Genomic DNA, 20,473 nt, shown 5'->3' with positions numbered 1-20,473 from the left:
CGAAGATTTTTATATGGACGATTTAGGCACGTCCACTCGCACAACGGAAGAAGGTGTTAAGTTAGCGCTAAGTCTAATTGAACTTTTAAAATTAGGAGGTTTTGAATTAGTTAAATTTGTAAGCAACTCGGCGGAAGTAATGAATGCTATTCCGGAAAGTAATCGTTTAACTAGTAAAGTTAAATTTGACAATGAAGAGGATAACCTTAAGATTCTCGGATTAGATTGGTGTCCTAAGGAAGATGTTTTAACAGTTTCTGTAAAATGTAGCCCAATACCTAAATGTACCAAACGCACAATGTTGTCAACGGTGGCAAAATTGTGGGACATCAATGGCTATTGTTCTCCAGTAATCTTATATGCGAAATTATTAATCAAAGCTTTATGGATTCGTAAGTTAGGATGGGATGAATTGCCACCTGAGGAAATAAAAACTACCTGGCAAAAGTTCTTAAAAGAATTGCCTCTGCTAAAAGGATTTAAATTACCTCGATTTTTAGGCTTTGAATCGGAATTATGTACTTTAAACATATTAGGGTTTGCAGACGCCAGCGAACGCGCGTACGGCGCCTGTGTTTATACGTGCATAGAAGTTCCAAATAATCCCAATAAAATAAGTCTAATTCTAGCCAAGAGTCGTGTAGCTCCACTCAAAATTGTGTCTTTAGCTCGATTAGAACTTTGCGCAGTCTTATTATTAGCAAAGCTTATTAAATTCGTCATCGATACAATTTCCTCAAGGTGTACAGTAAAAAATATATACGCCTTTAGTGACTCGACAGTCGCTCTACACTGGACTCACTCATCACCACATCGTTTTGACACATTCGTCGCAAATAGGATCACCAAGATTCAAGAACTTCTTGATCCCAAATATTTTTACCATATCAATGGTAAGCAAAATCCAAGCGACTGTATATCTCGCGGGTTGACACCCGCGCAATTAATTGACCACCCTCTGTGGTTAAACGGTCCACCGTGGGCTAGGGAAGATTGCTCTACGTGGCCTATAAATAAATTTTCCTTTGAAGAATCCGAAGATAAAAAATTGGAATACAAACGTTCTAAAGTTTTTCTAACAACGAATACATTCGTTAATAATTGTTTGGAGTTTTACGAATTGTCTAAAAGAGTTTCGTGTTGGGACAGGCTTCTTCGTATAATTGTATATTGTTTACGTTTTTTAAAACGGTTACCTCGTTCGGTGACAGTTACAGTCTCAGATTTGATAGAAGCTGAGAAGGTGGTTATTAGAGCGGTCCAAAGCATGCATTTTTCAGACGAAATAAGCCAATTAAAGGGGTCTCAGGTCATATCAAAACAGTTGAAACGTCTGAGTCCCTTTATAGACGAAGAAGGTATTTTACGCATTGAAGGAAGATTATCCAAAGCAGATCTTCCTTTTGAAACCAAACACCCAGCGCTTCTTCCAAAACGAGACCATGTGGTCGATTTAATAATAGATCGGTACCACAAATTTCACTTACATACGGGATCGGGACTCCTTATGTCTATCCTGCGCCAAAGATTTTGGATTCTTTCTGCCAGAAGCGTCATTAGAGGGCGAGTAAATAAATGCAATGTCTGCTTCCGCATGTCTCCGTCACATCCAACTCCGAAAATGGCTGATCTTCCATCATATCGGATACAGGAGGCAAAAGCTTTTGTCCACACAGGTGTTGATTACGCGGGTCCTCTAAACATTACTCTCACTAGAAAGCGCGGACAACGTTCTCAAAAGGCTTATCTGTGTCTTTTTATTTGCTTAACAACTAAGGCCGTACATATTGAACTTGCTTCGGACTTATCCTCCGATACTTTCTTAGCCGCGTTCAAACGTTTTTTGTCGCGAAGAGGACCTGTATCATGTTTGTACTCAGATAATGGTACAAATTTTATTGGAGCTAAGGCACAGTTAGAAGATATTTATAAGTTAACCGTATCGCAGGAATACCACAATATTATAAGCAAAGAAATGCTTAAGCGTCGTATAGAATGGAAATTAATTCCACCTCATAGTCCACATTTTGGTGGAATCTGGGAGTCAAATATTAAGAGTTTCAAATTACACTTATATAGAGTAATAGGAAGTCAATTACTGACTTATGAAGAACTCCTTACGGTATTAGTACAGATAGAGGCTCTCCTCAATTCTAGACCACTTTGTGTGTTATCGGGCGAACCTCATCCGGAAGTCCTTACTCCCGCCCACTTTCTCATGTCTACACCTTTGCAATCTCTTCCGGCCTTGGAAACAAACAGTTATAGTCTAGGTTATCGTAAACGGTTATTAGACAGTTTAGTCCAAGAATATTGGAAAAAGTGGAGGTTGGAATACTTGCATACATTGCAAGTGCGCCAAAAGTGGTGTACACCCGATCACCCGGTAACTGTGGGTACTTTAGTTCTAATTATACAAGACGACATCCCTCCTTTACGTTGGCCTCTAGGAAGAATAGAAGAATTATACCCTGGCACCGATGGTATTGCCAGAGTGGCTTTGGTCAGAACCCAAACCACCAGCTTCAAAAGGCCAGTTGTTAAACTGTGTCCAATTCCAAATCAATAGTAGTTTGTTTATCTATTGTTTTTGCATTTTTTTTTATCTCAGTTTTTCTTTTGTTTGTTTGTTTTTTGCATTAAGTTTCCAATTGTATTGAATTGGACGTTTCCGAACAAGTGAAAGTGTTGAGAGAATTACCTCAAACCTCTTATGGTTCAAATTGAAATGAATTATTTAATTATCCCTTTATTTAAGTATTTTTCCATATTATTTCTCTCTCTTCAACATTCGTGTTTGATCGTTTTGGAGTTCGTGGTTCTTTCGGTTTGCGTCGACGGTTTCGGAAGCTCTAGGAACTTCCAAGGCGGGGGGCATGGTTTGGCCGGTACTTATCGGTAGTACGTTTTGAATTTCGAACGACGCCCGACTGCCAAAATAAAAGACAAAAACAAAAGTACAAATAGTTGCAATTTGACTCTTCACGCGGGCGCTCTATATTAAATTGTTGTGAATACCTCGCTGTATTTTGTGACCCCATCACCACCATCAAGAGAGAATCGCCCTGATCCCAGCGCTGGATCAAGACCAAATATAAGAATAAAAGTTTAGTTCTTTATTCATATGTGCTATTAGATATTTATCGAACTCGCCGTCCCTTAGTACTTGAAAGTTCGAGCATAAATCATCGAACTAACTCGGGAGAGTAACACGACTCCAAATCGATCTAAATATTTCTATCTTGTAGAATCGTCGTCTTATTGTTAATAATATAAGACTGGTCCTTCGAATAATTATTTTTTTTGAGTTTCATTTCGCACTGTGGCGAAACCAACTGGTTTAAATAAACCCTTTTAATACGTGTATCATTATATTCTTCTTCTTACCCTTATCTGCACCCAATAGTGCACACGGCACTGCATCGTATTGTCACGATGTTAATAATAATAATAATAATTGGGATAATTTGTATAGCGCCATTTTCGTAAAATACTACCTCAAGGGCGCTTATAAAGACATGGATAATAATAATTATAATAAAAGGATGATGATGATAATGATATTAAAAAAATAAATGGATTAAAACGTCGTCAATCGGTCTCGGGCCGTCGAGTCTGGAGCGGGGAAAAGATGAGCAGAATAATTAAAACGCCTTCCTCTTGATCCCATGGGCTGGAGAATGGCCAAGGTGTTGGGCAGGACGCCTTCCTGAGCGATGGTCGTCACGCTGGAGGGCAGCTTGTTGAGCTCCTCATCATTGTGGATGGCCAACTTCCAACTTTGGAATGTTATCTTGATCGTTACTTTCACGAAGGAGAGGTGATCACTCCTGCACTTCAGAGACCAGCCAGGGTATTATTAAATGAATATTAGTGTGTAAAATGTAACTTAAAATGCATTGGAGTGTAAAATCAATAATTTATATTTGATTTGTCATTATATTCAAAATATTTTTTAATGTTAAAAGCATTTAGTTTGTGGTTAGTCAATTTTACAGTTTTACATCTTTGTCGCAACTTTTAGATACATCATAAATCTCCTGATGATTTTGTGTATGAGTTCACTGGAGTTATTTATGGTTGGTATACATATACATATGTGTGTGTATATATACATATATATATATATATATATATATATATATATATATATATATATATATATATATATATATATATATATATATATACATATACATATTTCATGTATCATTCGTAAAGTGAGTAGGGATAGACATGTACATGTCTAAACCTGAAGATGACAAGGTTCCTGTCGAAACCGGTCGGAAAAAAGTACCAATAAAAAGGTGGTTAAAAACAAAGTTCTCATTTTATTTTATGGAACATTTTTGTTATATCTAATGAAAGTTTATTTATTTTTTCATACAGACAGCTCTCCCAAATTAATTTTCATTGTTCGCAAAATATGGAACTGACTTTTGGAGTTGTTACGAAAGTTTGGGGGTGGAGTTCGTCACTCTGCCTGAGGGTGGATTTCTCGTGGAAACATCCGAAATTTGGTTCATTAGTATTTTGTTTGTAGCCGCGAAACGAACTGAAACTTCGAGTCAAGTCTCTAACTCTTTAAACAGGACGGTTGGTGTAAAATATTATTTTCTGGACTTTCATGAATATAATTACTGAAAAATTAATAATCTTACAACGTAAACGAAGACTTTATGACCCATTGCAGGCCTAACACTTCGCAACAGGGTAAGAAACTCTGAAATAGGAAAAAACTGCGTGTTGAAGATGTACCAGTCCAGGGTGATAAACAAAACATACTAAATAAGTATGAGAGTGAAAATCCCTCTTCAATAGGTGAAAATACAAACTGTGAAGCGTTTGCATTTTCACCTGTTGATGAGAAAATATTTATATTAATGTAAACACGGCTTACTTTGAGACCTTTGAATTAAGAAACTAGAAATTGAGCTGGATTCAAATTATAACCAAATCAATAGCATACTAGAATCTATAAGACCTGCGTAAGACCGATCTTGACATACGGCACGGAAACAAGAGCCGACACGAAACGGGGTAGAAACTCAGAAATAAGAAAAATCTGCGATGTCGAAGATGTTGTGCAATTGGGAAGAGAAACAAGACGTTTCTAGAGAAATCATGTGGGAAGAACGAGTTCGGATCGAGTGGTGAGGATAGCAGCGGACAGCAGCATAAGCGGGATCAGACCACCAGGAAGACCACCTAAACGTTGGAGAGATAGCTGGTCTTCCACCTCCCAGGAGTGGCCCGGAGAATGACAGGACATAGTCCTAAATAAAGAGGATGAAGAAGAAAAAGACAACGGAAACATACAAACGTATCTGTATTTTTTATAAACACACACATACAATCACATATACCTACCCCCTCTTCTCTTTAGTTTTATCTCTTAATGTTCAACAGTAGTAATAACATAAATGTGGAATTATTAAATTGGCTTTATCATTACTATTGTAACTATTTAAAAATATATATATATTTAATATACAAGCAGTATTTTTCCCAAACAAATTATATTCTGTATATATAGGTTTCTATAATCCCGTAAAATACCTCTTAAGGGCGGTATCGCTTTGAGAACCTGTGCTTTAGAACAATAAACTCGTCAATGAACAAACCTTTTGTACAAGTTCAAACTCTTAATTAAACGAGTAATTTGGATAACGATTCGTAGCCCTTAATCTAAGTATGATTTGAGTCACACACTGAAGATAGTATGTCAAACATCCCTTATATTTGCATAGGGGGATCTTGTTGACATAATACAAGAGGATATACGTGTAACCAAGGAGAAACAAATAAAGCTTTAACTCAAAAAATACATACGCTATTTTTGACATCTCAACAAAAATAATGAAGAATATGGATGTCTGGGCATTTACAGGGCTAACGACCGTCATATGCTTGGTTAAGTGATCACTTTACATACGTGTAACTTTTACCACTCAATTTTTTTTAAACTTCTAAATACACATTGATTAAACTTGTAACATGCGCGATCTATTCGGACCTAACATACAAATGGAAAGAGTTTCTGCTTAGTAAAAGCTTTCCTCATCCCACCATGGTGATGAGAGATGGCTATTGTGAACTCGTGCATACTGTGTTATGAGTTTAATCAATGCCTATATCTAGAAGTTACGAGAATTTGATAAGTGTGGTTGTCAATCATAGGTAGAATTGGTGAATGTTACATGAGTGCAAAATTATCACTTAACAAAGCCTATGACGATCGTAAGCCTTGTAAATGCCCAGACTTCCATATTCTTCTTTATCCATGTGATAATGTCAATTAATGATAAGAAAAAAAAAATAATGTGGAAAAAATCCCAATTGGAGATAATCTAGATTTGTGAACTAGAACACATTCAAAACGTTATCAATAAAACGATGTATGATAGATGTTAGAATATTGAAATAAGGAAGGAATGCAAAGCTGAGACAAGCATTATCGATAAAATTAAGAATGGTGTGTTGAGATGGTTTGGACATGTAGAACGAATGAGTGAGGAAAGAACGGTAAAACAAATTTATGAGACGAATGTAATTGTTAAAAGGAGCAGAGGAAGACCGAGAAAAACTTAGCACGATCAGGTATGCCAAATACTTGAAAGCGGTCAGGTTAGGAGTCGGAACAATCGGCGGGTATGTATGAGGAGTTGCATGAACGTGGAAGAGGTGAAGAATATTTGCAAAGACAGAGTGGTATGGCGTTCTATTGTATTTTCTCTGCCTACCCCTGCGGAGAAGCGGCGTGATGGTTAGTTAGTTAATTTTTTATAATAATCAGATATGAAAATTATGTTTTAAAATCAGAAAGAGGCTTCATAAACTGAACGGAGTATTGTAATACGGTATTTGGTACCAGCGAAAAAATTGTGGGTACGCAAAGAGAAATCGCTTATTCTATTTTTGGTAATGTTGACATTTTTATGTCATCACATTGAACAAATACAGCTAAAACAAATGAAATTGGTAAAATTTGCAATTGATAATTTAAACGTTTTGTATCTGCCATCAAATATTTGATTTTAATTTATTAAAATCAAATATTTAATCGAGTGTTTTTGTGGTATTATTTCACTAAATTATTTTCATTTCAAAATCGATGTCACATTAAATGGTATATTCGTAATGTATAAAACGTATATAATATAACATACTTGTGAAGAATATAATTTTAGGGGATTTTTTTAAATCATTTTTATTTCGGAAACGATGTTACAACTACAAGTAATGAACTAAAAAGTTTTTTTTGCCCCTTGGAAATCGAACCCGGGATTTCCAGCATAGTCGCCCAACGCGCTAAAATAATGTTTTTGTTTTCGAACATGACAGGATTCCCTTCAAGTTCGATTCCCGCCAAATGCAAAATTCAAGAAAGATTTATTTTAAATTGTTTGGGTATTTGTGATGTATTTTTAACATTAACCTTTCATATACTTACTATCATACCTGCATACAAGTTTCTAAAATAGAGGCTTTGCGGGTTAAAAAATATATGCTTTGGGAAGGCATTTTATTATTGCTGATAATTATTTATATACACTCCAATTCATTTAATATTTTCCTGGACTGCTAAAAGCAGCGCAAGGGTTGCCTTTAGGCAATTAAGGATCAAGAAAACACAACGTCGATACAATACAGTGCCCTATCCACCATTTGGTTCTGAAAATGGTTAGAAATGACGAAAATTCAATATATATATATATATATATATATATATATATATATATATATATATATATATATATTTATAGATATATATATATATTTATATATATATATATATATATATATATATATATATATATATATATATATATATATATATATATATATATATATATATATATATATACATACATATACATATATATATATATATATATATATATATATATATATATATATATATATATATATATATGTATATATATATATATATATATATATATATATATATATATATATATATATATATATATATATTTTTTTTTTATATATATATATATATATATATATATATATATATATATATATATATATATATATATATATATATCTATATATATATATATATATAAATATATATATACATATATATATATATATATATATATATATATATATATATATATATATATATATATATATATATATATATATATATATATATATATATATATATATATATATATATAATATGTACAAACAAGATTTTTCTACATCCGTGAATACAATCGGGTAGTGTTCCAACCCCCATTATCGACGATACAAAGGTGTACTAATGTGTGTAATATCAGTGGATGTTACGTTCATTCTCATTTCATTACCCCGGTAATGTTCAAAGCAGAAATTACTGAGAAGAAAACTCACACGCGGCTCGAATAAGGGTTGGGTTGAACCATCGATAATTGTATAATTGATCACTGAACTAAATTGAAAGGGTGAATCCAGAAAGTAAGGGAGGGAGGTTTACCTCAATTTTAGATTACCTATATTTATAGATAAAAATAAATTATTTTGAGGGGATAAATTTAACATCACATTTCACATATCGCTCATCCTTTCAAGAACGCCATAAATAAAAAAACTTGATATTTCAGGAGAACGTTTTTAAAGTTTCAAAATATAATTCAATGTATTCAAAATAAATACCAAGCCACTTACTGAACTTTTTACTATGCAACAGATCTTTTTAGGTTAAAGCTTAAAGTTTTTTCTTCATTTGAAAAAAAATAGTATATTAAAAAAAATAACTAAACAATACCTTTTCTTCAAAATGCAAAAACAACACTTTCTATCCTGTAGCGGTTAAATATGTCTCTTTTGCTGGGATATAATACATTTTCTGGGCATTCCGAAAACATGCACAACTGAAAATTGACGATTTTTGATTTATGACGTTCTTGAAAGGAGTGAGCGATATGTAATTTATAATAAATATATCATTTTATTTAAAAAAAAACTAACCATCACGTTGCTTCCTCGCAGGGGTAGGTAGAGATAATAGAACGCCACACCAATCTGTCTTTGCAAACAATCTCCGCCTCTTGCGCATTCACGCATCTACTCATTCACACCATAATTTTTACACTTAACCTGACCACGCCAAGATTTCTTGTGCTTCTAAATTAAATATTACTTTATTTTGTATATTACTTTATTCACGTATGTTAAAAATGTAAGTTTACAATTTCTAAAGTTATTCACCGAATACTTTGACTCAACGTAACAGTTAAATACGCTCGTGTTTTTATGTACCTGTGACAGATAAAAATGTTTTCTATATTTTACACAAATGGCAGCGCCATCTGTTGAACGTAACAGCAACACGTGCAATACTAATTAGTGATCATAGCAGACAGCGTGCTTTTCTACTGGTTTTAGCTTTTACAATGTTTTCGATTGTAATGTTTTTTTTATATAAATACTTTTGTGATATTTTAATTACTTTACAAGCATTATGATAAGAAATGTATGCTTCTTATTTGATTTTTCTTCCATTTAATCGGTCTCAGCCAAAGCAACGCATAGCCGGGTACAACACTTTTAAAATGAAACAATATCTTCATTAATTGTGTTCTTTTAACGTCAATAATACATATTGCTCACTCCTTTCAAGAACGTCATAAATCAAAAATCGTAAATTTTCAGTTGTGCATGTTTTCGGAATGCCCAGAAAATTTACTTTATCCCAGAAAAAGCGGCATTATTAAAACTTAATATTTACCCGTTACAGGGCAGAAAGTGTTGTTTTTGCATTTTGTGGAAAAGGTATTGTTTGATTATTTTTTTAAAATTACTCAATATTTTTCAAATGGAGATAAAACCTTCAGGTTTTACCTAAAATGATCTGTTGCAAAGTAAAAAGTTCGATAAGTGGCTTGATATTTATTTTTAAGATAATACATTTTATTATAATTTATAATACAATGAATGAGTGAGGAAAGAACGGTAAAACAAATTTATGAGGCGAATGTTAGCGGGAAAAGAAGCAGAGGAAGACCGAGAAAAACATGGTACGATCAGGTATGCCAAATACTTGAAAGTGGTCAGGTTAGGAGTCGTAACAATCGGCGGGTATGTATGAGGAGATGCATGAACGTGGAAGAGGCGAAGAATGTTTGCAAGGACAGAGTGGTGTGGCGCTCTATTCTTTCTGCCTACCCCTGCGGGGAAGCGGCGTGATGGTTAGTTAGTTAGTTAGTTAGTATTATATTTTTTAAGTTTAAAAACGTTGTCCTGAAAAATCAAGTTTTTATTTATTTATGACGTTCTTTGACGAATTGTCTGTTGGACGTGACTCTCTTTCAGTACAGGCCCATCACTTTCCTAATGTCATCGGACCATCTTGTCTGTCAACCTACCCACGCTTCTGTGAGTGAATGAGCGATATATAAATAAATCATTTTTAATTCAAGTTTAACTTGGTAGATGCCACTATTTACATAATTCAAATAGTGGCATTTGCTAAATAAAACTTAAATTAAAAAGGGATAGATATTACCACTAAGTGACTTCCAAATCAATTTTTTAAATAAAAAAAGTCAATATTAAATAGCGACCTTCATAGTATGAGTTTTGAAAACAGCTAATAGTGGAAAACATCAAAGGATTTTTTCCCTATACGAGACCTATCCAACTGGGGTATATGACATTAGTGCTTAAAATTGGTTGACGAGACCTTGGCATTTAGGGCATTGTTAAATTGAATGATAAAAAAATGGACGCATGGTTTAGTTAACATATACAGGGTGGCTCAAAATGAATCACCCTCTCAGAGGATGTAATAATTTTTCAAATAGCGTCGTACGTCAATCATATTCGATATTTAAAAACTAGACAGCTGCAGTATACAAACATTCTAATAAAACGGCCAGAAGTGTGTATCTAGGGTCAGCATAGATTGTTTCACATTCCTATGGTTATGCCTGTAGGAAGAGCTACCGCTATGTTGAACAATATCTCATTGGATATTGATCTGTTCCATGTATCTGAAGGAGTTTTTCGAAGCGGGATTCTTATACACTAATAGTATTCTTGCTTATTTCGAATTTAATGTATTTTAATATATACGCTTTAATTTTTAAGTTTGTAATGTGTATGTTAGTTAAAAATAAATAAATTGAATTGAATTAAATTTAATCAACACTGGCGGCATCCACTTGAGGGATGTCATATTTTCCACCTAAAGAAAAATTATAAAGGTCCAAATAAAGGTTTTCATCATTATTTTTAATCGATTAAAAAAGTTATTAAAAAACAAAATCTTATGATTTATTTTGCAACACCTTAAATGTCTAGTTTGCAAATGTGAAATATTATTGACGTATGACGCGATTAGCAAAAATCAAAAAATTTCTGACAGAGTTATTAAATTTGCACCACCCTGTATTTGGGATCATTCACGGGACAAAATTTATGGCATTTAAAATCCATACATGTCTCTAGTGAAATTCTAGTGATTCAAGCTTCAATTATGTTTCGAATTCGAACGTAACGAAGTTCCAAAAATTTGAATAGCGTGGTGGTCAATCATGGGTAGAATTGGTGAATGTTTCACGTGTGAAAATTGATAACTTAATATGCTTCTTCATCTGTGTCGAGATGTCAAAAAAAAGATTTATGGTTTTTAAATAAACTTCGTTCTTCCCAAAAAAGAACACTTTCCATTCCTCGATAACACATCATTCTTCAGTAATTTCTTCTCTGTCCTAGCGGCCAGACTATGGAATCAATTACCTCTCGGCGTAAAAAATGCATATTCTCTTATAACTTTTAAGAAACGTCTGAGACATTACTATCTATCATTAGAATCGAAACTGACTACCAAACTTCCTCCCTTAGTTTTTCCCTCTACATTCTACCCTAAACTCCCTTTATCCTTTGCCTTCCTTATTATTTTGTAATGTATGTTTTTTTTTAATGTTCAAGTACTATCTACCCTCTGATTGCAAACAGCTATATATGGTATCAAATGTTTTGACCAATATCACAAGTAATTTTTTTAATGCTTGGAAAGATATTGTTTTTTAGTAATAAGCCCGCCAATAAACCTACTTTTTTATTTGCGGTACAAGAAGTTTAAATAAATAAATAAGCATAAAACTAGGACTCCATTGTGCGCTGCAAGTTCAGCTATACAGAAAGGTTGAATGTGAATGTACGTATTATAAATCAACATTTCTTTGTGCTCACTAGCCGAGTTTCCGTAATAAAGTTATACCATATTCCTTCCTTAATGGAAACAAATTCCTTTGTCTCTTCAACAAAGAATTCAATCATCCAATATTCATTTAAGGGAGGATAAAGCTCCACGAATCAGGGGGTGGATGACCTCAAAAGGGTCATTCTTTGCCATCCTATTTATGAACATAAATATTGACTCAATGGCTCGCCGGATTTAAACTGAAAGCTTCAAACATCATACAAAGCTGTAATTTGTTTTTAAAAGCACGGTCGTTAGCTGTCTACATTATACTCGTTTACGTATGTTTGTTTATATATGTATATATAAATATATATATATATATATATATATATATATATATATATATATATATATATATATATATATATATATATATATATATATATATATATATATATATATATATATATATATATATATATATATATATATATATATATATATATATATATATATATATATATATATATATATATATATTATATTTATAAATATTTAATTTGAGTAAAGGTGGCTGTTTTAAGTGACATTTTCCGTACGGTTAATGAAAAACAGTAAAATACATTTGAGTGTATCCAAATACTTGTTCACAAATCTGGATTAGGAAGTTTTTATGATATAAATGCCCAGACTTTCAAACGCATCGAAATATGTGGTGTTTATAAAGCAAAACTTAAATTAAAAATTGATATTTTTATTCGGATTGAAAATCAATAGACACTTTGATTGTATTTATTGTAACTGTAGACAGTACTTCTACTTTTCTTTATGTATTTAGAATTCAATCCAATAAGTTTGTTTAATTTTGGATGCCATTCCTTAAAAATTAAAATAGAATTCTACCAACTGACTGCAGTTACAATAAATGTTTCCAAATAAAACTCTTGAATTTCTCGATACGACAAAACTCGTTACATTATATATTATTATAAACATTTAATTAAAAACAGAATTCAATATAATAGCCTTGTTTAATTTTGGATACATTACCCAATTTTTTAAAAATATAATTCTACCAACTGACTGCAGTTATAATAAATATCTTCAAATAAATTAATTATGAGAAGTCACTTTGATTATAATGAAAGAAAGCTCACCTCTACGAGCTTTACAACATTGGGATGGTCGAGCTTCTTCAGTACGGCTATCTCCCTCCTGACGAGGTCCAGGGGGTCCGGGGGTGGCCTCCCCTTCCTCAGGGGCGGCGCCCTGCCGAACAGGCCCGCCTTCCGCAGCAGCTTCCGCTTGGACAGGATCTTCATTGCCTGAAAGGGATAGCGGTTATTTAGCGCGAGGGCTGAAAGAAAATGTTTATTTTCAGCCCTGAAAATAAATCCATTCCGCGCAATCTGACGAAAGGCCTGAAAACGTTTTGTTATGCGGATAAATCGTGTGCCTATTTTTAGATTATTACCATTTTTTGATGTTCTTCTCTAGCTACCCGATATTACTCATTCATTTGCTTTCCCATTCTAAATTTATCTGTTACTTTTTAACAACATTTTAAGTGTGTCACAAATCTGGATTATCTTCAATTGTAGGAGCTATTAATCATATTATTTTTTGACATCTCAACATGGATGTAGATGTATACGGAAGAACATGAATTTTATTTTTTTTTAACTTTTTCATTTATTATGTTTTTATTCTAACAAATACATTTAATACATTTTTGACATCTCAACATAGATGGATGCCTGGGCATTTACAGGGCTTACAACCATAATAGGCTTAGTTGAGTGATCTCTTTACACACGTGTAACATTCACCAATTCTACCCATGATTAAAAACCACACTACTCAATACTCGAAATCCTATCTATGTTGTATAGATGTTATGTTGGGTTGAGGTCCCGTGGTATGTGTCACGGATTATTGCGTCAGAGTTCCGAGTACCAACCCACTCTATCAAAATTTTAAACTTTTTTTAATAATGAGCCGCTCAGGCTCACAAAAATAGTATGCAGTTGAAGAAGTTGTGGAAATAACAAATACACAAATACGTCATTTCTCCCTTTTTATAAACTAAAAAATATATACACATCTTGATATTCGGTAACATTCTTTGAAAAACCGTTATATAAATTTACTTATGCTAAAAATACTTTGAAGTTCGCGTTACTATTTATGACAGTCAAACATATCTATTTTTTACCAGTTTGCTTGATGAATGATGAAAAACATGCAAAACCAACACAAACAAACAAGTTTTTTACACAAATATTGAGAAAAATCAATGTTTGATGTATGATTTATTAAAAAAATATTGGGTACAAGGTAAAGATAATATTTTCATAGCAATATTTCGAAGGATTTAGCTGAATTTCTGAGAAGCGCATAGTGTAAGCGGTGGTGTCTCGATATGCGTCCGCTTTGGAAAACGTCCAACCTTATATTCGTCCTGTTTACTGTTTTTTTTTACTTAGTATGTGTAAGATATTTGTTTGCAAAAGAACTGGTATCAAATAGAAAAATGAACTCTATTCAATAAAAGGATACAATCAAAAAAATTGTACATCAAATAAATAAATTAATAGTATACATATTACGCTGTACACAAAACAAGAAAAGAAAAAAAAAACAAATTCAATGCGCTTTTGTGTGTGTGTTTTTTTCCTCTACTACATTCGCTTCATAAATTTGTTTTACTGTTCTTCCTTAACTTATTCGATTCACATACCTAAACTCTCTCAATACACGTTTCTTGTTGGGTAATATTAAATATATGTGGGTGCACTCATGTGTTTGATAATGTCTTAATAAGACGAAACGCGTAACATATTATCATGTATATGTAAATGAAAGTAGAATGCAATCCAATAACCGTGTTTAATTTCGGATATATTACCCAAAAATTCAATATGGAATTCTACCAACTGTCTGCAGTTACAATAAACACGTTTCTTAATTTTATCGATGATGCTTATTTCAGCCTTGCACTCATCCCTAATTTCACCATTTAAATATCTATCGCACACCGTTTTGCTAAACATTCGTCTTTATTTATTTTTTAACTCACTTTATTTTAACTACACTGTTATGACTTAAATTTTTTTAAAGTGATTTACATCTACATTCTAAATATTCAAATCATGTTCTTATTTTTATTTTTTTATTGTATTTCATATAATTTACATATATGCCATATGAACCTTTAAGAGGTTTCCATATTTAAGGTTAGGAATAAAGAATAAATGGATAAGTGATCAAATTATCCCAAAAAAGGGAAATGTTAAAGGTTTTTTTAATATGAAAATAAATCAGACCAGTTTTGAGTTTATTTTAGTAAAAATGACTAGTTTTGAGAATCACAGATGTTCTAAAACTAGTCAACTTTACACGAATAAATTCAAAGAACAAGGGTTTAATTTTTATATTTAAATCATAACGTGAACATAGTTAATACCAAATAAAAAAAATGTATTTATATTTATTGGTTACAGGACCATAAATTTTAATAAAATGTTTTCTTATATTTTTTAATCTTTCTAATCATTAAAATAAATCTGGTAATAAAATTAGCAGGAACACTTAATTTTTTCTTCATATTACTGTTTATATTTCCCAAAATTAGTGCTCAACTACTAATTTACCAAAATTAATTTATTTATTAATAGCTTTGAAAGTATTTTATTTTTGAAACAGTCATTATTAAATTACAGACTAGTTTAATGTGCCGTAAGCTAAGTAGAAGAGTTTTTAAATAATAGCCATTTTTGAGGTTAATCGAACACAATACCGTCCAAAAGAGTGGCCCCGATATAGCTTTATTAGTAAATGTCGTGTAAAGTTCCCACATTAAAATATTTAATTCAATCGTATGCCCGCACATAAAGCGTAGGAGATTCAAATCACACTTTGTAGTCACATACGTTCGCGTAATTAAAAAATGTGACCGTAATATCAATCACGCGAGTAATATTCCTGTCATGTGTTCGCGAGTGAAACGCAACACGTTACATTGCCTGGCGTGATTGGGTTAGGTAACCCTGAAAGCTCCCGACACGTTTCCAGGTCCGGTTTAGAAGCTTATGGTTCCCATTCGGAAACATCTATTAAAGAAAAAACTTTTCTTTTTTTAAAATCTTAAACCGGTATTTAATCAATCATGCAAAGTTTTTCGCGGTCAAACATAAAATATACTAATGCTTTCAAAGTCCCTATCACTGTCAGCGGGGCATGTAAGTTAATACTAATTAGTGTATACATTACTCACTCCTTTCAACAACGTCATACATCAAAAATCGTCAATTTTCAGTTGTTTCAGCATGTTTTCGGAATGCCCAGAAAATGTACTATTTTCCAAGCAAAAGCGGGACATTTTAAACTAATATTAACCCGTTACAGGGCAGAGTGTTGTTTCTGCATTTTGAAGAATATGTATTGTTTAATTATTTTTTTAAATATACTTAATAAATTTCAAATGGAGAAAAACCTTCAGGTTTTTCCTAAAAAGATCTGTTGCACAGTAAAATGTTCAATAAGTAGCTTGATATTTATTTTAAATATTTTTTTTATATTCTTAAACTTTAAACACAATCTCTTGAAAAATCTTTTTTTTTTAAATATGACGTTGTGGAATGGAGTGAGCGTCATGTGCACTTGAAGCTATGGCTCTCACAAAAAAGGCTGAAAAGCTCAAATGCACTCAGCGATCCATGGAAATGTCCACGCTTGGTTTGAGCCTGAGGGATAAAGTAAGAAATGAAGAAATCGGGAACAGGACCAAAATAGTGGATATCATGGATCTGGGTTAGGTCGGCAGCGTGAATGTGGTCCAAAAAGTTTGAGTAGGAGGAATACAGTTGTTGACTTATATCAATGTCCGGAAGGTGTCCTATCTAGAGCATGTATCAGAGGAGAAGTACGAGCTATTGCATCTAAGAAAGGGTCGACGAGGTGTGGGCAGAAGACAAATCTCCTGACTTCGGATGTATACGAGATCGGACGGGGATCAGGACCGTCGAGGCGCTAGTAAGGGCTGCCCAAGACAAGAACAATTGTGTCGCCTACTTACAAAATCCGCCAGATCTAATTTTATAAGATTTTAAAATACAAACTCTACCGGAACGCCAATACACTTAAAACATTTATACACTTAAAACACCTGATAAAAAATACTTAAAAACAGCATTGTATTTCAAATTCCGCTATATTCATGGAACTTGCCTTCTGACCCATATCGGCCAATCAGAGCGGGGACAGGTAAAAAATTAAGATGACGTCATTATCGGTTTGCGTCTCGGTTTTTTTTTAAATACTGAATGATTTTCTAAAAAAATGGGAAAATTATCTATTTCATGATATTTTATATAAAGATAGACAAATCTTTAAAACATAAAAGTTACCTGGAGAAATTTGCATTTTTTGTAAAATCGACTTGGATCTGGCGGATTTCGAAAGCAGGCGACAATTATTTTCAAAGTGAAAGTCGACGTCAGAGGACCTAAGATGGTACTGTACCTGCCTCTATATAGTTTTTAGTTTTAGAGATGTGTCTCTCAATAGAAATCTCAAGGTTATATATATATATATATATATATATATATATATATATATATATATATATATATATATATATATATATATATATATATATATATATATATATATATATATACTGTGGACATTTGACTTTGTCAACTAATGAGTTTGACAACCACTGGTCTAGATGATGTTATAGAAAATAACCAATTCACATTTGGTTAAATCTAAATATAATATAAAACATCATATATATAAGACCCCACAATGGGCTAATGGCTACCGGTTTTGATTGATGTTTTAAAACCCAATTTAAAACAATATAGTTAAGATTTATGGAAGTCAAAGTCGTACAGGAGAAAGTAACCAACTAACAAAACGGAAAATGTTCAGGAGGGCCATTTTAGTCGCTTTTGCTTGGCATGAAAATAAACATCAATGCAGTTAGTCATTTTTAACATTTCAATATATTATACTTCCAAGTTTGAAATCCTTTGGGATTATTTTCAGGGCAATATTAAGCTACTAAGATATCAAATAGTGAATGATCACGTTTTTGTAAAAAATGCACTTGGTCACTTTCTCCTGTATGACTTCAATATATAAACGCTAATATCATCACTATAAACGACAAAAGAAACGTGCTTTGGGGTTATAAGATTGGGATTATTCAAATTCAAATTGTCAGGCGAGCTTGGTAAAAAAAAAACAGTTTTTCGACTATGAAATGACTGCTCAACACGATAGTTTGAAATGGCCCTTTCTATAAATAGACCCCTTATAAACATAAACTAGAAGAATTGAGCGATTTTTTATTTATTTTAGCGATAAACTTTTCATGGGTAGATAACGCATAATGGACTCGATCCCAATTATACAGGTTATCCACTTCATATTGGACGAAAAATGTCCAAATTGGATGCCTTACAAATAAAATTTAACGTTTTATAAAACAAATTGGACGTCATATTGTATTTTATAAATCTGTTGAAATTTTTAAAAACGTATTCAAAGTAAAAGATAAAGATTAGCGTGATCGATAAAATTAAGAAAGGTGTGTTGAGATGGTTTGGACACGTGGAACAAATGAGTGAGGAAAGATCGGTAAAACAAATTTACAAAGCAAATTAGTTCGAAAAATTAGCAGAGGAAGACCGAAAAAAACTTGTAATGATTAGGTTTGTCAAACAGGTTAGGAGTCGAAATAATCGGCGGGTATGTATGAGGAGATGCATGAAAGTCGAAGAGGCGAATAATGTTTGCAAAGACAGAGTGGTGTGGCGTTCTATTCTCTCTGCCTACCCCTGCGGGGAAAAGGCGACCAACACACTTGCTAGTATTAAGAATTGAAGATATGGACAGGCGTTCATACTGGCGGTATATGTAGTACTAATATGGATATATTTTTAAGACCTTTTTTTTTAATTAAACACTTGAATATACCACTTCATGAGTTTTATTTATATAAACGACTAGTTTCGAAAACTTACAGATGTTTTCATCTTCTGGTAAAAATTAAAACTGTTTGAATTTTTACCAGAATATGAAAACATCTGTAAGTTTTCGAAACTAGTCGTATATATAAATAAAACTCATTAAGTGGTATGTATATTCAAGTGTTTAATTTTAAAAAAAATCAATATGTCATTCAACAAAGGTAATGCCGAATCAATTAATAATATATTTGAAAGAATCCAAACATTTTTATAAAATACAATATCACGTTCAATTTGAAGATAAAAACCAATATATGTAAGTTACCTTGTACATAATAAGCAAGGTAAATAATAAATGCAAATCCCATCTAAAAAAAAAAATATATGTAATTTATTTTGAATTGTTTTCTACCTTGTTTTCTATCCGAAGTCATAAGATTTAAGTAAGACATTGTTTGTATTAGATGTTAGAGAAAACTTTATAGAGAAACCACTTTTTGCGCATAAATTGTTACCAGGAAAGCATAATTCTTAGAAACTCGAATGAAAATTCTTCAACTCTAGTTCCTTTTTCTGTAAAATAAACAGTAAAAGATGTCATCTAATAAAGGAATAGTTTGAGTCGTAAGTTGACAATGTATAAAATGAATTGTTTGTGACATCAAAAAGATATTGTAAATTTCAAGAAATAAATATATATTTTTAAAGTTTTTTAAAGTTCTTTTAAGTTTTGTTATATTATTTCGCCTTTGATCTCTTTTACAAACATTCTGTAGAATGAATTATTATGAAAGAAAGGCGTTTGATTTTTTAAAAAGTAATATAATACTGACGCTTTGTAATACTGAAACATTAATAAATTGAAAACTCAGAAGCCAAAAAGGAGAGTCTAAATTTTAAAAATTAAATCTCTTCACAAAACTATCATTTTACGTTTTTTTTACAAATAAGATTTTCATTAAGAATTTAAAATATAAAAACCATAAAAAAGAAAATTTTCATTTTAAGATTTTTTCAAAAAAAAATTCATGGAATCTCATCAATCAAAGGATAAAAAGGTTTGAATTTAAAAATTAAAAACCCTGAAGAAAACTACAATTCCTCATTTCATCCTGGTTTATATTTTAAAATTGTTATTTTTCGAATTTGAATTAATCGAAAAAGTATGAAACTGTGTATCGGGAATACTCACGTAATTGGTGTCATCCTCCTCGTTGTATGCTAGTTTCACAATCCCGTAAGATCCCTGAAATAAAACGAAAAAGTTATAAGTACACCCTTCTTATACAAAGTTTCAGTAAACTCGTGAAAACGAATCCGGACTGGGATT

The 20,473-nt window shown here is 32.1% G+C and overlaps 1 protein-coding gene across 1 annotated transcript in view; it reads right to left on the bottom strand.

Annotated features, from left to right (window-relative positions):
- The window catches only part of LOC148311508 (calcium/calmodulin-dependent protein kinase kinase 1-like), a 66,298-nt gene that overhangs the window by 26,033 nt on the left and 19,792 nt on the right, over positions 1 to 20,473 (bottom strand). The window contains exons 2-3 of the mRNA XM_088256491.1: positions 20,336 to 20,389; positions 13,321 to 13,488 (exon numbers count right to left, since the gene is read on the bottom strand). Of these exons, the coding sequence (XP_088112617.1) occupies positions 13,321 to 13,488; positions 20,336 to 20,389 (222 nt within the window). The remainder of the gene's footprint in view (positions 1 to 13,320; positions 13,489 to 20,335; positions 20,390 to 20,473) is intronic.

Source organism: Brachycentrus maculatus, unplaced genomic scaffold (genome assembly GCF_059751285.1).
Source record: "Brachycentrus maculatus isolate JH-2025_06_01 unplaced genomic scaffold, ASM5975128v1 h1tg000061l, whole genome shotgun sequence".
NCBI classification, from domain to species: Eukaryota; Metazoa; Arthropoda; class Insecta; order Trichoptera; family Brachycentridae; genus Brachycentrus; species Brachycentrus maculatus.
Note: the sequence above shows the minus strand (reverse complement) of the source record. Positions and strands in the feature narration are given on the sequence as shown.